Here is a 23289-nt window from a genome sequence, read left to right on the forward strand (position 1 = left end):
GGTTAGGGCTCCAGTTGACCAGAACATTCTGTGGGTACTTTTCATATGTCGCTGCGTTTCCCAGTGATCAAACTAGGCTTTTTGTGTATGACAAATACGTTATTTATCACAGAATGGTACACATTCTTGACATTGTTTGCTCTCATTTAGTGTTTTTATCTTTGTAATGACTGAAATGTTTGTATTCAAAGGTGTTTTTAGTTGCATTTATGTGTACCTCCAGTGTCTCCTAGTTCTCAAAATTAGTCAAACAAAATACTCTAAAAACAATGTAACTAAATGACACCTGAAGTTCTTTGGAAATTTAGAGGTAGCTCAAGGTACTGCCAGTGAACTAAAACGTTTCACCCCCAGCTGTAGGTTTTAAGATTAGTGAGGAGCGAAATAAAAGCTGAGGGACAGCCATATGATAGTAAATAAGCTTGGTATTTCACTGCATCTTTTTCAGATGAGCGGAGACCTGGATAATTTGGATGTAATTCTAGGTGATCTGACTAGTTCAGAGTTTTACAATAATGCTATGTCTGCAAATGGAAACAACCTTGGAACAAAACAAGCATTATTTCAAGGAAATGCCCTATTGGGTAAGGAGTTTCATCTAATATCACTTTGGTTTTAAAATTAGGGTTTTCTTCTTACCTGATGTAAACATAATGCATCCTCAAATCATTAGAAAATACTTTCTTGATCTCCTGCATCTTCAAGGGCAAATGTAATGCGAAATGGCTAATTATGCTTTCATAGGCTATTATGTACGCTATTGGCTGTCTTGACAGCACTCCTCTACTATGTACACAATGAATAATGTTAACTTCAGTTCCTTATTTTATGGTTTCCTCAGGGTTTGTCTAATGTAGGTTTCTCAGGGACAAGACATCAGGAAACATGTTTTTTGAGTTGTAAATTAGAATTGAGAATTGTTGTTCCTTACAGATGACTAGGGAAGCAGTATGGGATTGGTGGCAAGCTTTTGATTTCCCACTTACTCTTTGTGAAAATGTCTTGTGGCCTGCAAATTCTGATCAGTACTCCTCCTCGACATTGAAAGGAATGCTCTTCCTTAGTAGGAAGCTGAACAGGAGGGAGAGAGAACCTTGCTAATAGACCAGCATCATTGCAGCTGTCACTTCCTTTTGTAACATTGGTCATCCCTTGATTATATAGGGCGATAGATGGCTGAGGTAACCTCAGCAGGTGAAACACGGATAATGAAAAATGTAAAAACAGGTACAAGAACACATGAGGCCACTGACAGTATTGGCTGTGGAGCACAGTGATTTCTGGGTTAATTAGTCCATGTATACACTGTGCTCAGAAGCACACTGCGTCTGGATTCACCCTGGTGCAAATAGAACTGTCTGACTTGTTTCTGTCTCCATGTCAGAGTTACCCAAAGGCTGGGCAGTCCTCTCATATATATATATAGAGGTGTCTGTAATACTAATCTATTTCAAAATGTTAAAAACATGGTTCATTACAGAATTAAATTAAATAAAACTAACTTAAAACTAACCGTTTCATGTCTAGGGCCAAAGGGAACTGCATTTGGCTTTTCCTGTAAAAGGTCCTATGGAATTAAAATGTGATTTGTGTCGTGAGAACATAAGCAAAATAACTATTCCTGGCTTTTTAAAGGTCAAATATACGTGCCCATAGATAGATGAGACTTGCTTAAGTCATTAATGGTACTTTCTATTGAAAGTGTACAGTTGCATGCATCTTCTAATTCTTTAGCAGGCATGAGGAGTCCACAGCCTGTGCAGACTACCCGCCCACCTTTCAACAGAGCCATATCTTTAGACAGCCCTGTGGGCTCAAGCGCTCCAGTGAGGAATGTCAACGCGTTCTCCATGTTACAAAAGCAAAACCTGATGGGTGGAAGTCCAAGAAGGATTGAAAACCAGGAAAATTTTGGAGCAAATCTGGGTTTGTTGATTGTGTACAAATAAATCTCATTGTAAAGGAAAAAGCTTTTATGTAAAAAATGTTGCAAGATTATAATATGAATTTTGGTTAGAAGAAACCTTAATGTTAAAGAACATTAATTTTACCATCAGCATATAAATCCTTCTAAACTATTGTCCCTAGCTAAAATTATAAGAACGTAACTGTTTACCATCTGTGTATTATTAGCAGTACTTTACTTTTGTTTAGTAGTTAAAATTATTTTTTAGTATTTTGAGTTTTGAATTTAAGATATTTTTCATATATAGAAGCAAGAACAGGTCACGATGGCAGTCAGTCATTAGTATTTTAAAATATATTTAGATTAATATAGTTGTTTGATTTAGAAATTGGCATGGTAAGCTTTAGATGCTTTTGTAGGAGTTCAGTGAATTGCTCTGTCACTGGCAGGTGTCCTTGTTGGTAAAACAAAACCCCATAAAAAGAATTCTAAAACCAAAACATGTAATGTATTCTAGATGAAAAATTATTGTATTTTCTGCTCTTCATTATAGCAAGTGCTCCCAACAGAAATGCAGCGATGAACCAGCCTCAGTCAGGAGACTGGGGTTTGCCAAACTCAAAGGTGAACAGATTGGAACCTACAAGTTCTGCTTCGATGTTGAGACCAGGACCCGAGTTCAGTGCGTCCCTTCCCAGACCCACGGTGGGTGGCTCTATGCCTGGGCTGCCCGTTCGCTCTAATAGCATACCTGGTACCAGACCAATGCTACAACAGCAGATGATTCACATGAGTAAGTTCTTTACTTTTTATTGTCCTGCTTAGCACAATCTCACTAGCTTCTTAGTAAGTGTTCATCATGAGAATCTTTCTGGTTTTGGTAGAAAACTAGCTTTTCATCCAACGGCTTTTTGAGGTAAAGACTGCTACTGTCCACTGACTGGGGCATTTGATGACTTTTTGGTATTCTTTTTGTTTTCTTCTGGTGGTATCTGTGTTTCATACACAGATAGTTCATGCCGAGTCTCCAGATTTTTGGGGGATAATTTCTGTGTATTTCTTTAGTGCAGTGCTTCTCTGCTAAATTCCAGGAACTAAATGCCACCTTGTCATGGTTTTAGCTGGGATAGAGTTAATTTTCTTCACTCTAGCTGGCATAGTGCTGTGCTTTGAACTTAGCATGGAAAAAAATGTTGAGATAACACACAGATGTTTTGGCTGTTGCTGGGCAGAGCTTGTACCGGTCAAGGACATTTCTAGCTTCCCATGCTCTGCCGGGTGCACAAGAAGCCGGGAGGGGAGGGGGCACAGCTAAGAGAGCAGATTCAAACTGACCAAAGGGATATTCCATATCATGTAATGTCATGCCCAGTATGTTAACTGGGAGGGGCTGGCCGGGGGAGGCTGGGAGCAATCGCGGCTCGGGGACCGACAGCATTGGTCGGCAGGTGGTGAGCGGTTGTATCGTTCGTGTTTCTGTGTTTTTTTCCCTTTTTTTTTCCTTTCCCTTCCTTTCCCATTTTATTATATTAACATTATTGTCATTATTGTTATTATTATTGTCATTATTATTATCATCATCATAATTATTTTATTGTAATTATTAAATTGTGCTTATCTCAAACCACAAGTTCTTTTGCTCTTCCAATTCTCTTCCCCATCCCACAGGGGTGGGGGGGTGAGCGAGCGGCTGCGTGGTGTTCAGTTGCCAGCTGAGGCTGAACCACAACAGTCCATTTTGGTGCCCACCGTGGGGCACGAAGGGTTTGAGATAATAACAGTTGCTGGTCACAGCATTGATTCATCTGCTCTCAATATTAGTTTGTCCAGTCTTAACCATGCTGATTGTAAAATACATGTTAAAAATTGCTGTTGGTTTTTGCAGTTTGCTGTGCTCTGCAGTGATTAGAGATGTTTTGCCTACGAGACTTGTTATTAAAACACTGGCCTTGACCGTTATTGGTTATTTAGGTCTTGCATGGAAGCTGTTACTGTACATCGGGTACCACCTCATGGAGTCAATTAGCAATTGTACCTCCTCCTCTGAGAGGTTTTTTATGGAGGAAATACAGAATGGCACCTTAGCTACCACCTGCTGTAATGCCTCCTCCTTTATTACAACAAGTTTTTGGTATCTTGAACATCCTTGGGTAGTCAAGATACATCTCTTGATACTGCTTTGGCAGACGGTGTCAGTTCTGTCTAAGGTTAATAAGCACTTTAAGAATATCATCCAGAGATCTGCCCCAAGGCTCGATAGCTATGCGTGGCAGGGTATGTGGGATAGTATGGGCAAATGCCTAAGACGGTGGGCACCCCCCGTGATGTGGGACTTCACTCCTGAACAAGTGCAGAATCCTGAAAAATGAGTAGAACGTTTGGAAGAAGTATGTTGTCACTCTGGCAATTCCAGAGATGCACAAATCACTGCAATGTGCTGGGGCCTGGCCCATGCCTATCGAGCCCTGTTTAACACTATTCAGTACCCCCAAGGGGAAGAGAAGGCCTCTGGATCTAAAAAGACAAAGACAAGGAAAGCAACAAGCGCTGCGGCCACTCAAACCCCCGCGACAGACGCTGTGGCTACTCCAACCCCGGTGACAAGCACTGTGGCCACCCAAACAATTATATTTGAACATACTAATATTCTGTTTAATTTATTATACTTGATGTAGATTTTTTTTTGGCTGTTAAATTCTTGGAAATCAGGGTTTTTTAAAGCTTTTTCTTAAGGATTTCAAAATTCTTCTCACACAGAGTACCCAAATTTCATATACAATCACATTGTAAATACAGGTCCTCTTTTAAGTATTCATGTTTGCATGAGAGAAAATAAGACACATGTCTAAAATATGAAGAGAGTCTTAAAGCCTGTGGGTCTTTTCTGTTCTATAACCTCTAACAAAGGTTTAGCCCAGAGCTGAAATTGTCCTGGTCAATGTGCCAATGCCAGCAGGCACAAAAAGGGCCAAAAGAGGCAGTGGCATTCCTGTTTTCCCTTCTTTATCATGGAAGGCTACCAGGGCTGTTACCACTTCTCTTAGACAGGCTTACTGTTTCAGTGTGATGTGGATATAAGGCTAAATCAGGAAGAAAATTTGCACAGTCCTGACTGAGTCAGAATTCTTCAGCTTAGCTTCCTAGAAATCGTTATTGCTAGTGATTCCTACAAATATTGGGAAATAATGGGATGACACAATCTCCTATGTAGTGCTGTCTGTCTCTGAATAGGTAGAAGAAGGGACCTACTCCCAAAGAGCAAAATGTTGTTATGTACCTTCTGTTTCTTTTGATTTTCACCGTTCTGGAATTTAACATGCCAAATGTCGTTGATGTCACGATGACGCTGTACATTTGTGAGTACCCAGATTCCATTGGCCAGAAAACTTTTTTTTTTTTTGATGCAAAGTTGCTGTATCTGTCAAGTTGCTATTTGAGGGGCTTAAGGATCCGATCGAGCAATTCTGCTCTAACAGGGTAGCAGCTTTAGATCACTGTCATATTTACATCTGTGGTCTATTCAGAAATTATCTTGGGTGTGAGTTTATGTAAGTATACACTTCAAAACGTGCGAATGGAAAGCTCATAAGGCTGCTTGACTTTTGTGTGATCGTCCACAGTGCTTTATGTGAATGCTGGGAGAGCAAGATGACACCTTTTGCTTTTAAAAAATACACAAATGTTTTACTCTACAGGGCCAAATGAGATAAACATTGGCATGGGGGGGAATCCGTATGGACAGCCAGGACCATCCAACCAACCAGGATCGTGGCCTGACAACATGCTGTCCATGGAGCAAGCATCGCGGGGTTCACAGAACAGGTAGAATTGGGGTTGGTTTAAGAAAAGTTTACATACAACTGTACACTGTTTGTTAGAAGAATTTACGACCTGGGGAAAAAATTGATGTAGCCTGTACAGTGGGGATAACGGATTGGAGTCAGAACCTATTTCCATTTCTGCTGCTGATTTGATACTGGGTATCTTTTAACCCAGCTCCACAAAAAATGCATTGCTAACAAAATCAATCAATCTTTTTGAGTTGGGAGGCACAGAGAAAAGAGGTGGAAAACCTGAAATCATGTCTCTGTGGCACATACAGAAGCCAGGAGAAAACAGAATCTATGTGTGTTTGAGGATATGTGGTAGTTGGCTGGACAGTTTAGGACCTCAATTTGGGACTTAAGTTCTTATGTCTTACTTCAGTCTTTTGGGTGATTTTAGTACTTAGTTGTGTCCAGGTGAATATATTATAGAAAAATTATGTGTATGCCTTTATAGTCCATAATGGTTGTACTGTTTTTCTATTTATAGACAATTAGTTAGAAACTCTTTGGATGACCTCTTATGTCCGGCACCAAATATGGAAGGCCAGAATGATGAAAGGGCACTTTTGGACCAGCTGCACACACTGCTGAGTAATACGGATGTCACAGGTCTTGAAGAAATTGACAGAGCATTAGGAATTCCTGATCTTGTAAACCAAGTAAGTAAAATGAGATTTGGACCATTTATTTTCCAAAAGCCTGTATTATTTTGTTACTTGAAAAGGAAGTGGAGAGGGCCTTCTCACTCACTGTTTCTTTGCTTCTTTGTCTTCATTCTCCTAAATCCACCTTTGGAAGCATCTACATTCAGTAGTGATTTTCACTGGAGAAGCTCAGTATTCAGGAAATTTCTTGTGCATTACAAAAACACAGTGGCATCTTCTTATTACATTCATTGTAATATGCCTTGGTATATAGGGTTTTTTTCTGGGTGCAAATCATTATAATTCTATAAGCAGAGAATTGTGTTGGGTTTCTTTAGTAAACTCTTGTCAACTGAGCTTGGATTGTGAAATGTTGGACTAGCAGTGACGTGTTAGTGAGTAGGACACTTCTGTCTCCTCTGGTTCCAGCTTGAATTTGCATGGCTGGCAGACAGGAAAAAGACATTCTATGAATAATTTGGAACTTGCTAAAAAACACAAAATCACGTTGTCATTTGTACAAATAGCACTTTAAAAGTGCAGAAGGGCTTGAGAAATGATACTGGTCTGCCGACGTAAGCAGTGTGAAGCAGAACTTATTTAAAAACACTTAACTTCTGTTCTTTCATTTGCCTGGAGACAAAACTAAGAGCAATCTGTCCATTCTATGTTCTACCCAGGAAACTATTGGTGGTTGTATGCTGTGCTAGCTTTATTGTTTCTTTAGGAATTCCTGCTTAAAGAATATACTGCTAGTGAAACACTTTTATATCTGTTGAAGGGACAAGCTTTGGAACCCAAACAAGATTCATTTCAAGGTCAGGAATCTTCAGTTATGATTGACCAGAAGGCTTCGTTGTATGGTCAGCCCTATCAAGGGCAAGGGACAGCAATGCCAGGAGGTTTTAGTAACATTCAGGGACAGCAGCCATCCTTTAATTCAGTGATGAATCAGATGAGCCAACAGAGCAATTTTCCACTTCAAAGCATGCATCCGAGAGCAAATGTGATGAGACCTCGAACCAATACACCAAAGCAGCTCCGCATGCAGCTCCAGCAGAGGCTTCAGGGGCAGCAGGTAATCTTTTGCTCCTGCGTTTATACTTTCTTCTTGTTTTGGCATGGAATAAGGTGCACACTGAATTGCGTTGGCTTCCTGAATATGAAAATCAACATTACAGCAGGTGATTGAAAGGATGGATCTTTCATTTTGACAGTGCTTTTTACACCGAGTGCCTAATGGCTGTAGGAGTGAAAGAACCTGTATTAGGACAAGTGTTTCTCCTTCATCAGCCTCCTTAGCTACAGATTGGATTGGTTCCTGCAGCACACTTCGTTATTGCTACTTAAAACAGTATTCATGTACGACGTAGCTCTGGATGGTCTCTTTATCCATGTTAGGATTTAGTATTTTTTCTGAATCTCACTGATATCATTAAATGGGCAGCTGTAAATGAAATGTTACTTGTTTTTCACTGTGTTTTATCATTTGGGCTTATTGAAATCAGGGCTTGCTTTCCATTTATTGATTTGATGTAATTTTAGGTATTTTCTTGGGATGAAAGGTGAGAGAGTAGATACAGACACACAGGTCTTAACACTGGGTTGAAAGTACTGCTTAAAAAATTGCTGCAGGATCTCAGCAGTGAATTCCCTGTGTGAAAATACAGTCCTCATATCAAGTGCATTCTACAAACAAAACTCAGAAAACTGAGATAGTGCTGTGTGATGTGGAACAGCAATGTTTAATCCTTAGGAAACACTGTGTTCTCTCTTGGTTGGTCTGTGACACTAATTCAAGCTGTATGGGGTTTTGTGATGGAGAGGGAAGGAAACAGAATTTTATTATTTTAAGCAAAGGAAGTAGGTATACCCTTCTGCCCAAAACATGATTTGGAACAAATAGAGAGTCTGCCATAGATTTATTCTTAAAAGGTGCTAATTTCAAGGGAAGGAAGAAATAAAGCCAGTTAGTGCCGCACTGTTTAGAGGGTTTTTATCTTTTTGTCTGTGTTTGAGCTACTTAACAAAGTTTGGTACTTCAGGTACATCAAACAAGGCAAAAATCAGCCATTGCACTTCGTGGATTCAGGAGGTCTGTAAAGAATGTTTTTTGGAGTTGCCATTATTTTGTTCAGATACTGGTATTTTCAAGCTAATAGTGCTACAATGTCTTTTTCCAAGTTTATGAATCAGACCCGTCAAGCGCTTGAAATGAAAATGGAAAATCCAGTCACTGGTAATACCTCAGTGATGAGACCCGTGATGCAGCCACAGGTGGGATCACAGGTAAGTAATTACTGCACTAGCTGTCTGAATCGGTGGTGTTTAAATTGGTACAGCTCTTACATGGCTCTCTAGAATTCGGACCGTCTTTCATGGTTCTACACAATTCCTTTTTGTTTTGCTGTCCTGTCCCCCCCCCCCCCCCCCCCCCCATTAAAGAAAGGGTTTTTATTACTTCTCTCATTGATGAGATTCAGAGGGATTTGTTCATTAGGTCACACTCTCAATACACCAAAGTCTTCTCCATGTAGGATATGGTAGCTAATCTACTTTATCATTTGTTTAGCCCTAATGACAACCTTTGTCTGATATTTTGATGATTTTTGTACAGGCTGTGGGTTTTCTTAACTTTCCATTCTGGTAATGAATATGCTGGGTCTGAGAGTGTAGGCGGTTTGATTGAAATGATTTCATTTGTAAAAGTGGTTTCTAATATGATTTTTCTTTTCTTTGGGGAATAGCAGCAAGGTTTTCTTAATGCTCAAATGGTGGCTCAGCGTAACAGGGAGCTAATAAGTCATCATTTTAGACAACAGAGGATGGCAATGATGATGCAGCAGCAACAGCAGCCTCAGGCCTTCAGTCCGCCACCAAACGTGACTGCCTCAGGAAGCATGGACAGTGCTTTGACGGGCCCCCCAATGGCTCAAGTTCCTCCACAGCAATTCCCCTATCCACCGAATTATGGTACTAGTACTGACTTGGGGTTTTTTGTCTGTCTGATGTTCTTTTCCCTTTCTTAATTTATCATCAATCCAAACTACCCAACTACCAATCATACTGAAAAATGGGAAATACAAAAAAGGATGACTTTTTCCCTTCCCATCATTCCAAGCAGATAAACTAAAAGTACTAGGTGATGTTAACTGAAGTGTATCGTCTGTCCTTTGTCTTTTAAGGAATAAGCCAACAACCTGATCCTGCATTTAGCAGAGTATCAAGCCCTCCCAACCCAATGATGTCATCAAGAATTGGACCTTCCCAGAATTCTATGATGCAGCATCCTCAGACAGCAACAATGTACCAGTCCCCTGAGATGAAGGGCTGGCCCTCGGGAAGCATGGCCAGGAGCAGGTGAACTTCACAGTTACAACCTGTAGCTCAGAAATTGGCTTTCATTTTGTTGGAAGTAGATACTTGCTAAATGGCTTGTAGTAGGAAAAGGATTTAGAAGAGGGAAAAATAATTGTGTGTCTAGTGTCTGTACGGTCCTTGATCCTGTTGTGCTTTAGGAAATAGATTAAATGTATCTTGTGCTTGGCTCCATTTAGTCATATGGGACCTCTGCCATTTTTATAACTGGAAGCAACATTCAGTCTTTGAATACTGAAAAAATAACTCGGGGCTGGGGAGTGAATAGAAGGTCACAGCGGACAGTACAGCCCTAACAGACGCCTCCAAAAAGGCTACAGTGGGAAACACATACACAAACTTCTGTGCCTACCCAGAAAGGCAGAATTCCTTTTGGGGCAGAAATTTCTGTTTCTGCCTTAAGCAGATACTAGGTAGAAACAAGTAAATGTAACAATAGTTGTATCTTTCACATGCTGGCAGCTGGTGCAGGGGCAGCAGTATATCAATGTGTAAACTTCTTGGAAGGTAATTTTATTTGTCCTTTTGTGCTTCAGTTCCTTCCCGCAGCAGCAGTTCAGCCATCAAGGTAACCCGGCAGCGTACAGTATGATGCACATGAATGGCAGCAGTGGCCATATTGGACAGATGAATATTAATACCATGCCAATGTCAGGGATGCCTATGGGTCCAGACCAGGTAAGTGGTACATGAAGATTGATGAAAAGATCTGTTGATGTGTTTCCCATTGAGTACAATTTGCTTCAAGCCATTCCTCTGGCACAATCCTGTTCTCAGTTATCCTGTTTGTATTTACATCTGCGGACCTAACATTTGTGTGTCCCAAGAGATACCTTAGTTCTGATGATATTTAAATCAAATCCATGATGAACCCAAGCTCTACGCTGTGATTAGCTGCTGACTTTGAAGTATCATAGGTCAGATCAAGGCTTAAACTGCACAAAGGATGCTTAAATACTTCTGAGCCTGGAGAAACCCCAGAGAGCAAAACACAGAGACTGTGAAAAGCACCTTCAGCAGATGTAAAAGATTATAAACGATAGGTCTCGGGAGTCAGACCAAGAATCCTGGTAGCACAGTACCCTCCTTGTGGCAGAAGCTGCTGCTGCTACTTACCCTTATAACACCTTAATGTAGCTTGTGGATATGTAGCAAGAAACTGGAAAATTTAGGCCCCTTATTTAAGGGAAAAATGAGCTGGCACTGCAAAGGCGGCCTAAGTGCGAAATATCCTTTTGCTGTAATCCTTCCACAAAATACCAAGGGATGAACAATGTAATACTGAGATAAGCTAAATATATTCAAGTACCTCGTGAAATTTTGTCTAAGGTACCTAAGGAGGCAGCCAAAATAATCTGAGGACTTGTGGGGGATAAGTGAGGCATTGGAGGACTTTGAAATAACAAGTGCCTTTTATAAAGAGGGGAAAATGAAGGTGAAACGGCAGATTTCCCAAACCCACGTGTCAGAGTGAGGATAGCCGAATAACATGTTTAGGAAGTTCTGGGAGAGCATTTCTGATCTACAAATTTACCTTCAAAGTGGAGCACTAAAATGCTGCTCTTCTGCTTAGAAAGTGACTGTCAGTACTTTCCTCTTCCAAATGCAGATTGTTGCCCAGTTTTTTCAGCAAGGGTGGTTTGTATTTTCTCTGATGATTATTTCTTCTTTTCTTTAACAGAAATACTGCTGACACCTAGAACCGTATCTTCAAACAAGAATGCGCTGTATTAATGATGCACTAGTATTAGAAAGGAAAACTTTGCATTCTTCTGGGCAACTAGTACTGGCCTTACGGAAATAAGTGATTTTTCCTGTTAATCACCATGGTGTCCTAAATGACTTCATCCAGAGAAAGAAGAAAAAAAAAAAAAAAAAAGAAAAACCAAAAAAACCCCAAGAAAAATACATTTTCGTAGAAGCAGTCTCTGTATTACTGTATATTGTGGTGTACAAAAAAGGTCATAAATATTTTTGGCGCTCTGCCTCTAGAAATGTGAATTTGGCAATGGCATTTCAGTAGATAGCGGATGGGCAGACTCCTGGCGTACCTTATCTATTTACTGTCACGATCCAAAGCCCTTTAACTACAGGCAGACAGAAGTGCCTGGAGAAGTCACGGTGGTAAGAGTTTTCTGATTTCTCTAGTAACAATATCTGACAGAGAATGTAGTTCCTAGCCTTGACTCTTTTACATTAATTCCTGAATATAAATGCTGCTTTTAATCTCTTGCCCCCAAGAGTCAGGATTTCCCAAGCAAAGTAGCAGTGCAAAATGAATTGGCACGTACTAGTCCAAAATCCTGTCCGTTGAAGCCAAGGGGTAAAAGAGAGGATAATAAATTTAAATTATTTAAACACAATTGTGACTAATATTTACATATTGATGTGCAGCTGAGTGCACTTTATAAAAGACTATATAATGGATTAATGCAATATCTTTGATAAGGACGTAATATGAAGGTAGGGTGTACTCATGTTCCTTCTCAAACACAATCTCTTAAGAATTATTTGAAAAGACTGCATGATGTAAGGTTTTCTGCGTGTGGAAATCAGAGCAATAATCTTTCATCTTTTTGAAAATAACTTCAGAAAACTCAAGGCAAGGCACTGCAGTCTGAATCAGAATTTTGCAGTCTTTTTGTGAATAAATTTTGTAAATATGATCTTTAAGATAATGTATTATATATATGACTTTTGTAGGTCACTAACTCATTTTTGCAGAGTTTGTGAAGCTAAATATTTAACAAAATTGATTTCTGTAAACTCAGTGTAGTTGAGGTCCAAATAGATTTTTTTTTTTTTTTTTTTAATTAAATTTAATGACTTTGAAGCTGGGTGACTTTGGCCCGCATCTTTCCCTTCTTTGGTCTTCAACACTTCATTTATTTTTACATCTTTAACATATAGCGTTTTATAAAAGACCAGTTGTTAAATGCATTCTCCACCTGTGAGCACTTTGTTAAATTTCTTTTTACATCAGGCAATTTGACAAAAAGGCTCTGCGTTGTGAGATGTTATTGACGTGTCATGACAGTCGTGTCTTTCTATAATATGTTGCCTTTTCAGTTGATGAATTGGGATTCTGTCTTCTTTTGGTCACTTTTAATGAACTCTCGTTCTTCAAAACAGTTTGTCTGTTGCAAAATATTTGTTGTTACATGACAGCCAGAAATCTTGAAGGATATTAAGCCACACTTTAACCAAACATCTGCACCTCATTGGATTGTTCTAATAGTAACGAATGTATTTTCTGAGCAGGTTTCTCTCATATCAGTATTTACGCCTGGTTACAAATTGATTCACATTATTTACTGCTTCGTTGTGTCTGTTCCCGCCCCCTCCCCTTTGGTTCCTTAAAATGAAGAACCCTCTGCAGTTTTTCCCGTTTCAGGCAGTTACGACGAGTCAAACCTCTAAACTTCCATAAGGGACGACCCAGAAATGTTTAAGATGTGTGGTGCTTTTGTTCTGTTGTTCACTGTGTAATGGAAAACTGACTTCTCCCAAGTGAGTAAAAACAAAAAAAAAATCTGTGTTCTCGATTGCTTCTTCTTGGTACTGTGAGCAAGACCTGGTGGTGTCGTTCAGAATATTCAGTGATCTTCTATTTTAATAGAAATAACTAGAAATACTCTCAAAAAGTTCATTCTTACCATAGGGCCGGTTGTGTTCCAAAGGGAAGGCAGATTTAGCGGATCTGCTCTATGCGACCCTGCCTCTGCAGTTCGTACTGGCGACAGAGAGCAGGTGAGAGTATTTATCTGAAACCTTCGGTCCAACTCACGTGTGGTTTTTAATGCAAAACTTTTATCTTCTTTTTTCTTTCTTAGAACATACCTGTTTGTTGAATAAGCAAGTGCTGCCTCCTGAAGTTGCAAGGCAACAAGCCCTTGGGTTTTAGAGCAAATCAGAGTAGAACAGTCTTTATATTTTGTAGTTGTTCATTATATTGATGGAAGCTACAAACCCTGATTGCTTTCATTAGGTGAGCTCTTGGACCATGTACCAAACTTTACATCACGCCCTTTGAATTTTTTTTTTAAATGAGTGATTCTGTTTATACATCTATGTGTAACTGGGACCTGACTGATGTTACAAAGGCTCATCCTTTTCTCATAAGTTTAGAATGTTGGAGCTTTCCAGTATCTACGTTTTTGCTGAATCCAAAGATTTTTAGTTTAAACTTGACAGGGGGGAGGGGGGCATTTTTACAATGCATTGACGACATCCTTCTTGGCAGCACTGATCTTAAAGGCTACATCTAGTTTGAAAATCTTACCTACTGCAGTAAATAAAACTGACCTTGAAATCTGTTGGCAGTTAATATCTATCTCCACCAATTCTGGTTTGGTTCTACAGCAGCAGATTTTTCTGAATGTTTTTAAAAAACATCCTGTGTGACATTTTTCAACAGCAAGAGACCAGTGAGCCACCTCTGATGGCTGATGCCTAATGAGCGTCGTTCTGTTGCATGTTTCTGTTACTCCTTTGATCACAGAAACCATGTTTTTATAAAATTCACACGTAGTATTTTTTTCCAATCTTGGCCTAAAATACTGCTTTTAAACTTAGAAAATCAGGAGCATTTTTCAATCATAACACAAAACTATTTGAATGTTGTACCAACTAGCACACATTTTATTTTAGAATTTATGTGCAGACTACCAGAATGATACAGCAAGTATGAAACCACGTAATTCTGAGAGCAATATTTAAAAAAAAAATTCTCAGGAGAAGGCATACAGTATTGAGAATTGCATTTAAGTTTAGTTTACATTAAGTATTGCTTGAAATATCTGTATCTTTATGTTGGAAAACAAAAATCATGGGGACTGATTTATAAAAGAGTTGGTTGTAAGGTATTACTGCTCTTCTGATTTTTGTGTTTGGATGTTAATAGTAATGTAAATAAAGGTTTCTATTTAAAATCAGAACTTGGTGACATAGTGTGTTAGCGCTCTAAGGCTGATAACTGCATCCTGGAGAGGTCAGAGAAAAGCCGGTGCTATTCCTGCCGAGAGCTATGGATGGCAACCACGTGAACTCTCCTAGTTGGCCGTACAAGCGAAGGTGCCAACGACGTAGACCTTCCGCCCGTGAGACCCGTTTAGCAACTAGCGTTGCACCGACACCGAGTGGAATTTGTGTCTTTTTCAACGTAAAGAGCAGCCTTCAGCAGAGCTGAGGGGAGAGGAGGGGGCAGCTCGCCCCGTAGCCTGGCGACAACCTACCTTTCACAAAACCACCGCTGCTGCTGCGTCACATATAAGTCCCACAGCTCAGTGTTTTGTACAAAGGGACACGGTAACTTTTCAAGCCTCTGACTGATGTGCGACGGGAGCAGCGACGCTGGCCGTGCAGGATGGAGCGCCGCGCCCGCATCCTGTCATAGGCTATAGGCTGAACACACACAAAAAAGGTAAGTGTAATTTTTTTTTTTTTGCTCTAACCTAGTATTCTTTCTGCGTCCTTGCTGGGACCGGTGGACAGCTAATGCTTTTCTCTGGAAAGCAGCAAAAATGTGTTTCTATGGGTGAGTTTAAATTCAGTATTTTTCACTTGTTTGTACTGATGCAGGACTCATCATCTAGCAGATGTTTCTGATAATCCATGAAGTCTCTAACAGGTTACAAACAACATCCATGGCTAGATTGAGCCAGACAATCATCTAGTCCATATATTTAAAAAATTTATTTGCAAGATGATTTTGGGAAATGTATTTGGCTAATTCACATCTGATACAAGCTCAAGCCTAGTTTTGCTACGTAGCACATACCATGGAAGACCCCCTGCCACTTCTTGAGTGTGTTGGTTTTCCTCCCCGCCCCCCCCGCCCCCCAATTCCTAAATCAAGTGTACTTTTTCAGTACGGGGGCGTGGTACCAGAGACCTATGTCCCTTGTGAAGTAATTCCACTTGCATTTCCTGTTGTGCAAACCCAGAAAGGGTGTCACAATCATTTCCATGATGTATTTTTACCCTGTCTCTCTACAAGTGCAAGTTAAGTTTCTGGTTGGAAAAACAGTACCTCTTGTTAGGAGCGAAGGCCACAGTTGGTCAAGTCTGCCACGCGAGCGAGCTCCTGCCTGGGCCTTTAAAACAGGTAGCAGATTAACATGAAAAAAAATCAGGTACACGAATATCACCGCTAGTGCCTGTACTGCAACGTATTTAATAACGTCGTTACGAAAATACTCAAACAGACTCTGTACGCTGTGCTTCCTTAGGAGAACGGTGGGGTTTCCCCTTTAAAAGCCTTTGAACAGTAACTGTCATGCAGAACATCTACTTTTTCGTAGACTGAACTGTAACTAGATTATTCTTTATTGGCTACAAGTATTGAACTTCTTGGAGCTGCCTTTTTTTAAAATAAATGTAAAAGTTACACTAGTCAGCAAACACTGCTTTCTCAGAGGAATTGTTTTGGTTTTGAACATACAATATAATATTACCACATAAAAAAACTTCATACAAATCTGATTTCATTAAAATTTAAGATGTACATTTACTGAATTTTTTCAGTACTTTAAAAAAATTGATAAATTCTGAAATGTGCTATGCAACATTAAGTAACATTTTGAGAAATGGTGTGTGGGCATTCCACTCTTTTATTAACAAAATTCTTCACAACCTGAAGGAATTTATTTTCAAACAGTATATTGATCAATATTTACACAACTCCTCCAAAAATCTGGCGTCCTGTTAGTCAAGATTTTCTCTAATTTTCCTAGAGGTGGCAATAGGATGGACAAGTAGACGTGGAACTAGAACGTGTCCTCAGAGGAAATCTGAGAAATATCACGGTACTGAGAATATTCAGTGCTGCTCGCTTCAATTCCTGCACCTCTTAAAAGTTCTTGCCGAGCGTGGCCTTTACCCCAGCGAGAAGCAAAAGCATCCATGTTTTCTGACTCTTGCTTTCGAGTTGTACTTGGCTTTGAAGTTCTTCTTGTGACGTCTGAAGATGCAGCTGAACTGAAACGTTTTAAGTTTACTTGCGCTGTCTTTGCGTGCACTTTGCCCCCTGGGACGGCAATCCTCTTTGGGACGCGGCTGGATCTCCTTCGGCCAGTTCCTGGCTCAGCGTTAGTGGTGTCGTCTTGGAGTAAAATGCCTTGTGAAGCAGGTGAGGTATAATCCAAAGCAAAAGCAGGTACAATAGTGGATTTCAGAGACCTGTATTTCTGACAGCATTTCCCATAATTTCACTGCATCTATTTAAGTCACTCACCAGTGCAAACACTATCTATTTCAGCCTTAAAGTTCATCCAGTCCTCCAGGCTAACATTATAACTCTCTCAAGTCATACACATTTTCACTTAGTCTGTACATGGGTTCAAGTTCTGGCCAGTTTTATCCTCATGGCGGGGCAGCGGCTGGGGGAGGTTAGCCCTCCCATCCTTCCCACAGTTGTCCTCTTTAAAATAAAACAAACATGATTTAGTGTGTAGCATCCTAGTAGGAAGTAGTTAGAAAAAATATTTTTAATGGTTCCGTGCAGGAAAAAAAAAACCAACCCCGAAACGCTGTAGAGCACCTATAAAAACAGAGCAAGTGTATCACAGGAACAACCCAGCTACGTTTGACACGTCAACCTGTACAGAACTTGCGTCTCATTAATTCTAGCTTCGTTTTGGTTCTAAAGCCAGTCTTGGATCTCCTCAACTAGAAAGAAAAAAACCTACCCGTTAAATGAGCAACAACTCCTCTTAGGCGAGTTGGGAATGCTAGACTGTGCCTGGTGAGGTACTTGCACAAATTTTTTTCTCTGCACAATTTGAGCACACCTTAAGATTTTTAATGAGCTGAAGTTTCAACCTACTTTTTATGGGGAGATTCAGCAACAGGCAAGGGTAACCATTTTTCATGCCTTTAAGTTTGTATCTCACCTTTGGGCTCTGGCAAGTTGAGAACTGAATATAATTTTCCAAGTTTTAAAGGGCAATCTCAGACTTTAGTATAATGTCAGACTAAACCAAAATGCACAGATCTGTCATGTGGTCTACTTTCTGTTCTAACTTGCTTTTTTCGCTCACAACACATGAGGCTGTGGCTGGATAAACAGCAAGAAAGTACACGATCCTCTCTCTACTCTGAGAAACTACGATCGGTTTTGTCCTTTCTGGATGGTGTGAGCCACCACTAGGTGGCTGCTACACGTTTAAAAGTTCAGACAAAACCAGCGTAATGGTCCCTGATTTTTAATGGCAGTTCACCATAATTGGTTTCTTCAACTGAGCATCCACCTTTGCTCAAGTTTGAAACTGCCTCGACCTCAGCGCTCCCAGGTTCCCAGAAAACATGTACCCAAGGTTTTGTGCAGCAGCGGTTGTCTGTAATGATGGCGGTATCATGTTTGTTTCTTGCGTCATTTAGAGGACTTCCCACTTAAGCCTTCCATGAGAATGGATGATGATGTTAAAAAAGGTGCTGCATGCAAAAAGAGAAGTGAGGGAAAGCAAGGTAAGGAAAAGCTTTTTGTGAACTGCTCCCAACTCACAGTGACTTGGCAGATGATGGTCTCTTCACATCTGGCCACTTTCGACGCTGAAACTGCCTAATTTTCAAGCAGCAAAAGGAGACAAAAGTTAACCATCACCAAGAAAACCACCAGCACTACAGGCTGAGAGATGTAGGAAGGAGGAAGAGTGGAGCCTGAACTTTGACTACAAAGATTAGAACGTGCTGTAACATTGAAACAGAAATAGCTCCAGTGTTTCATAGTAACTGGGTTGGAAAGAGCTTGTGAACGCGGTTCCAGGCAGCACCTGTCCATGTGGCTCCCAGTCCCACGCTCCCACTCCCTTAGCACGAAGGTAGTACTTAGGAATAATAATTTAACTAGTCTTTTAAATGTACCTGTACTGCTCGTAGCTTCCATCTTTAAGTCCTAGATGAGGAAAAATTAACAATGTCAGTAACCGTCGCCTGCAACACAAGAAGGTATCAGGTTTGGCACAATTTAAAAAAGGCCTAAGAATATTAACAGATTAACGCGTACTGCCATACATGTTAACTGGAGCTGTTGTTTTCGTGTTCAATCGCTTATTCTAGGTAAAACAGGTAGTCAGTTGGATGGATAGCTTTGAAACGTCTCTGTAAGTGTCCTTCAGGGTGTATTTAAATGCCAAAACATGCTGATTTCAAAATGTACAGCTCTGTGGGATGCATGTACTAAGTAAGACTGAAATTTGTATTGGGGCGTTGGCAGACTTGGGTAGATAACAGTATTTTTGGAGCGGGGGTCTGAAAGCTCTAAAGGTTATACATTTTAAAAATAGCATTTCTTATGTCAACTCAATTGTACTAAGAGGTATAAGAAATGCAATTTAAGAAGAAGAAATACAAGTAACTACCTTTTGGTTTGCTGTCATCATTAAACATTTAAAAAAACCAAAAAATCACAAGCAGTATAAAAACCAGATCCCTTGAGTAGACCCAGAAAAAATTTAATGGATAAGAAATGATGAAACTGGCCTAGAACAAGAGCAGAGACCCATATTGCTTTTTGGAATTTAAATCCATAGTTACAGGAGCACATCTTTTGGTAGCTTAACGCAACCCTTCTCAGATGTGCTGTTATTTCACAACCACCTTGCAGTAACACAGGTGGGGAGAACTGATCGGCTCAAGCACTCGCACCCTTTCTGAAGTTATTTTTAAGCCAGTTTACCACAAGGCTGCGTGGGCTGCACTGTCTCTAAAATAAGCGTTTCTAAAAACTGTGCCTCCAGTTGGAACGCTGAAACTCCAGTGCCAAACGGGCTGCCCAGAGAGGCTGTGCCGCGTCCATCCTTGGAGGCTTTTGAGTTGGGACTGGATAAACCCCCGAGTAAGCTGGTCTGACCTCACAGCCGACCCTGCGTTGAGCAGAAGTTGGGATGAGATGAACTCCTGAAGTCCCTTGCACCTGTCCTGTCAGCCTACGAACTCAGCAGTGGCTGTTAGAGTTATCCTTTCCCTCTTTCACCAGTTTTGTTCCTTCCCCTGCATCTCAGCAATACTCCTCACTACTATGAAGTATCAGTCTTCATTTAAGTAACATTACATAATACCAATTGAACAAATACAAAAAATCTGAGCATGCAGCCATCAGCAGGACGTTGCCAGTATAAATAAATACTAAAATCCTTTTGACTGATACAAGTTTCATAACGGTAAGCAAGAGCCCTGTTTGCTTTGGGGGGGTTCCCGAGTACAACAGGCAGGCGCTTACCCAGATCCATGTTCCTAGTTCTCGGATTGCATTGTTTATACCCTTTACAGCTCCTTAGTTCCATGAGCTGGACGTGCAGTTGATTGAGAACGTCCCTATCCAGCGTATTCACTGCATTAATTAGCTGCAATAAACAGGAGTTCCTGTTAGTAACTATTGCCCTGTACTTTGGTAACTTTCGTATATGGAACACATGCGGTTTAGCTGTAACAGGGAAGAAGCCAAATAACACTACATTAAATGATTTAGGCCTTATCTACATCCTGCACCAATACTGCGCTATTTCAATTTAGCATCAATAAGGAACAACGATGTATTTCTAGATCAGGTACCTGATATGGATCAGTATTGAGATCAAAATACTCCAAAAATCCAGTAGCAAATTCACAAAACAGGAAGTTGTGGGTCTCGTTGATTGTCCTCAAACACCAGTATGTGTTGTTGTTGGCGCTGGTACAGGCACAGAAAGGGCCCACTGCAAATTGGAGAGTTACAAAGACAAAAGCTCCACGCTGCTGCCTTCCGCACTCTTTATTACTTCCTGTTTATGGTATAAAGTTTATTCACAGACAGTAGCTCTGACTCCTGAGCTCTAAAGCAGCGCATGTCTTCCAGCATCAGCTTGTTCTACGCGCACCTAACCCCCACCACACGGCTAACTGAAGCGCCATCTCGGCTAGTTGCTCTCCCTGTCTCCTCTGGCTGGGAAACATTCCAGAGGGTGAGATGCTGCACGTGATCGTACTGTGCTCAGTAGCTGTAGGTTTTTATCTGCAGCTGTTTTTTGTTTTTAACTCCCTTGTCTTTTGCACGAGGATAATGCCGACACTGAAACAGAGTTATTTAGTGTGAGGAAGGCTGCGTGGCTTTGGCTACGTAACTGATGATACCGGTAACTTCTAGTAACCCAGAATCCCAGCCCAGCCCAGCCAGTACCCGCCTACCTATTACTTAGTTTAAAGCATCCTTACGTGTCCACAGGGGAGCAGTTTGCCAGTGTTGGTTGTCGTGGGTGAAGCAGGTCAGGCCGGGCATGCTGCACGTGTCGTTATTTTTTATTCTCTTAAGCAGCTTGCGCAGTTTCTTCTTCCGCCTTTGCTCTCGAAGAAGCCACAGCCTGTCTTTCTCCTGTAGGGCTTTCCTGCACACATGAAACATTAGGGTCATGCAGACTCTGTTATACTTGACCACACCTAAAAAAAAATGAAGCAGCTAATAAAATAAGCTGCTTTGAGGGAAAGAAATAACTAGTACTTTTTAAGTAAATGGCTTCTCTTCCAAATGTCTCCGGACATAACTCACTGCAATTCAATGTCACTGAGAAAAATAAATGAAGCCAAAGGGTTTTACAGGTTTGCCTGAAATCTGTGATGTGACATTTCCCAAACCAGGAACCTTATCTCAAATATACAAGCATTTCAACACGGGCTTAGTTCCTTGCCCTGGTGTCTGTGTGTTTATTCTTTCTAGTACAGGATAAATGAAATACTGCTACTTCTATTTGTTTGTAACGGGTGTGCATGGACCAAATGTTAACATCTTTGCATTTCCCCTTTCAAAGGAACAGGCCTTCACTTACTTGAAAGGATGGAGACTAGATCCCTTGTGCCTCAGCTTGCTTTTGTGTTTTGAATGGTAACTGCAAGGTAAAAGCAGCATTGTTGATGAACAACAGAAAAACCAGTCGCTCCCGGTCATGACCCGCTTCCACACTGGATTTGAAGCAGGTTTAATCCAGTGTCCCTCGCCCTTGCATTCACTCATGTACGCGGTGAATACAAAGCAGCCTGGCTGGGCCGGGTCAGGCACCTGGGAGCCTTGTCGCGCCGCTTGCTGTCCCTGGCCCGTTTGTGCAGTGTCACCTGCCGCTCTAACACTGCGCTGCAACACGTAGCCACAGATGGTTCCAGCTGCGATTTTCATCGTCAGCTGTCAGTGGTCCTTGCTTCCCGACGCAGCGCAGATAAAATCAATAGGCTTATAATGCAATTGCAATATTTCTTCAACTAAATAGTCACTAATCTGTTCAGATGACAAGCATATACCACCTTCCTGTCATTTTCCTTCTGAATGAAATAACTTATATTCCAGTTGTACTTTGTAGGGTTGGTTTTTTCCCTCCATTGTTACTAGCTAGGAGTTCCAGAGAAACTTTAAGAGGATGCACGGAACTGTCCCAGCAATAGCAGTGTCTAACATGTTCTGAGATATGGAGGGTGTCAGCAGACATCCACATTCGAGCTGGGTGGCTCTACTGTTCTGGCTCTGTCTCCAGAAACTCTTGCAAGGTTTTCCAGAAATTTCCTTTCTGTGCAGTTTGCGAAGTTAAAAAAAGACAAGAGCTTCGGCCGGTGGCAGTGTTCTGCAGCGGGTAACATTACTACCCACGCGAATCAGCAAAGACAAACTAACTTCAATCTATGTTACTTTTTAAGCAGTAATTGAGAATTAAGTCAGACTAAAATTCCCTTCAAAACAAAACAAATCTTTTAAATTAGTAATGCTATCGGACCTCTAATAAATTTAATCCTCATAGCAAATTAACAAAATAAAATTATTAAAGAACTACCTATCTTCAATTTTTTTATCTTTTGCAGACGCTGGGTATGTCATTAACTAATCCTAAATCCGAATTCAATGCAATTCTGCAAACACTTAAACATGTGTAACTCAGATGATTAACTCCATTGATTCACCTGAATAACACTATGCACAAATATAAGTGCTTCCTATATTGGGCCTGAAAACATAACATTTTTACACTTACTATAAAACAGTCACTAATAAAAATAACCTAATCATTACAATCTATACTGAACAAACTCAGTTGTTAACATCAGTTTTGAAAGCAGTGGATTATAAAACAAGACACTTTTGGGGGATTTGCCATTTAGAATGATACTGATTTCATTTTAAACCCCTTTTGCCATGGGCTCCACGTATGGGTTAACATAACCCAATAAATCGATGTTCTCCGTATTTCAGTTACCTGTTGCTGAAGCCCCGCTGCAGAATCCACACGGGCCACGACGACTGTGTACCTCCTGTCTGTAGAGTGTATTGTGCCCCCAAGGATTTAAGTGTTATGCTCAAAGACTCTTCCCGTTATACCAAGGAGACAGAGAAGTATCCTCCATACCCTCTCACAGAGGCCACTTAAAGCTGCTTTAGCCGCCAGTGATATGGCACAGCTGCCTCGTGGTTCGGAGCACCCTCAAGCACAGCTTTCTTTGTGATACTTGTACCGCCACCGGCTGCTGCACTCCTGGTGACGTCAGGCTCGCAGCAGCCTCAGAGGTGCTCTGTGATCACTAG

At 40.8% G+C, this 23289-nt stretch overlaps 2 protein-coding genes across 11 annotated transcripts in view; one reads left to right on the plus strand and one right to left on the minus strand.

Annotated features, from left to right (window-relative positions):
- NCOA3 (nuclear receptor coactivator 3) overlaps positions 1-14686 on the plus strand; it is an 88199-nt gene extending 73513 nt beyond the window's left edge. For 2 of the 8 annotated variants that reach the window (XM_075109208.1, XM_075109213.1), the window contains 11 exons: positions 449-584; positions 1738-1926; positions 2460-2699; positions 5602-5728; positions 6221-6392; positions 7159-7455; positions 8562-8666; positions 9125-9350; positions 9563-9737; positions 10292-10433; positions 11437-14686. In XM_075109208.1, the coding sequence (XP_074965309.1) occupies positions 449-584; positions 1738-1926; positions 2460-2699; positions 5602-5728; positions 6221-6392; positions 7159-7455; positions 8562-8666; positions 9125-9350; positions 9563-9737; positions 10292-10433; positions 11437-11448 (1821 nt within the window). In that variant the 3' untranslated portion in view covers positions 11449-14686. Of the gene's footprint in view, positions 1-448; positions 585-1734; positions 1927-2459; positions 2700-5601; positions 5729-6220; positions 6393-7158; positions 7456-8561; positions 8667-9124; positions 9351-9562; positions 9738-10291; positions 10434-11436 lie in introns of all 8 variants that reach the window. The other 6 variants (XR_012663060.1, XM_075109207.1, XM_075109209.1 and 3 more) reach the window with 6 other exon arrangements.
- SULF2 (sulfatase 2) overlaps positions 14374-23289 on the minus strand; it is a 167683-nt gene continuing 158767 nt past the window's right edge. For all 3 annotated transcript variants that reach the window (XM_075109215.1, XM_075109216.1, XM_075109214.1), the window contains exons 16-22: positions 21554-21613; positions 20946-21115; positions 20307-20449; positions 19975-20098; positions 18618-18648; positions 18259-18315; positions 14374-17175 (exon numbers count right to left, since the gene is read on the minus strand). In XM_075109215.1, coding sequence (XP_074965316.1) covers positions 17145-17175; positions 18259-18315; positions 18618-18648; positions 19975-20098; positions 20307-20449; positions 20946-21115; positions 21554-21613 — 616 coding nt within the window. In that variant the 3' untranslated portion in view covers positions 14374-17144. The remainder of the gene's footprint in view (positions 17176-18258; positions 18316-18617; positions 18649-19974; positions 20099-20306; positions 20450-20945; positions 21116-21553; positions 21614-23289) is intronic.

The sequence above is a fragment of the Phalacrocorax aristotelis genome, chromosome 13 (genome assembly GCF_949628215.1).
Source record: "Phalacrocorax aristotelis chromosome 13, bGulAri2.1, whole genome shotgun sequence".
Taxonomy (NCBI): domain Eukaryota; kingdom Metazoa; phylum Chordata; class Aves; order Suliformes; family Phalacrocoracidae; genus Phalacrocorax; species Phalacrocorax aristotelis.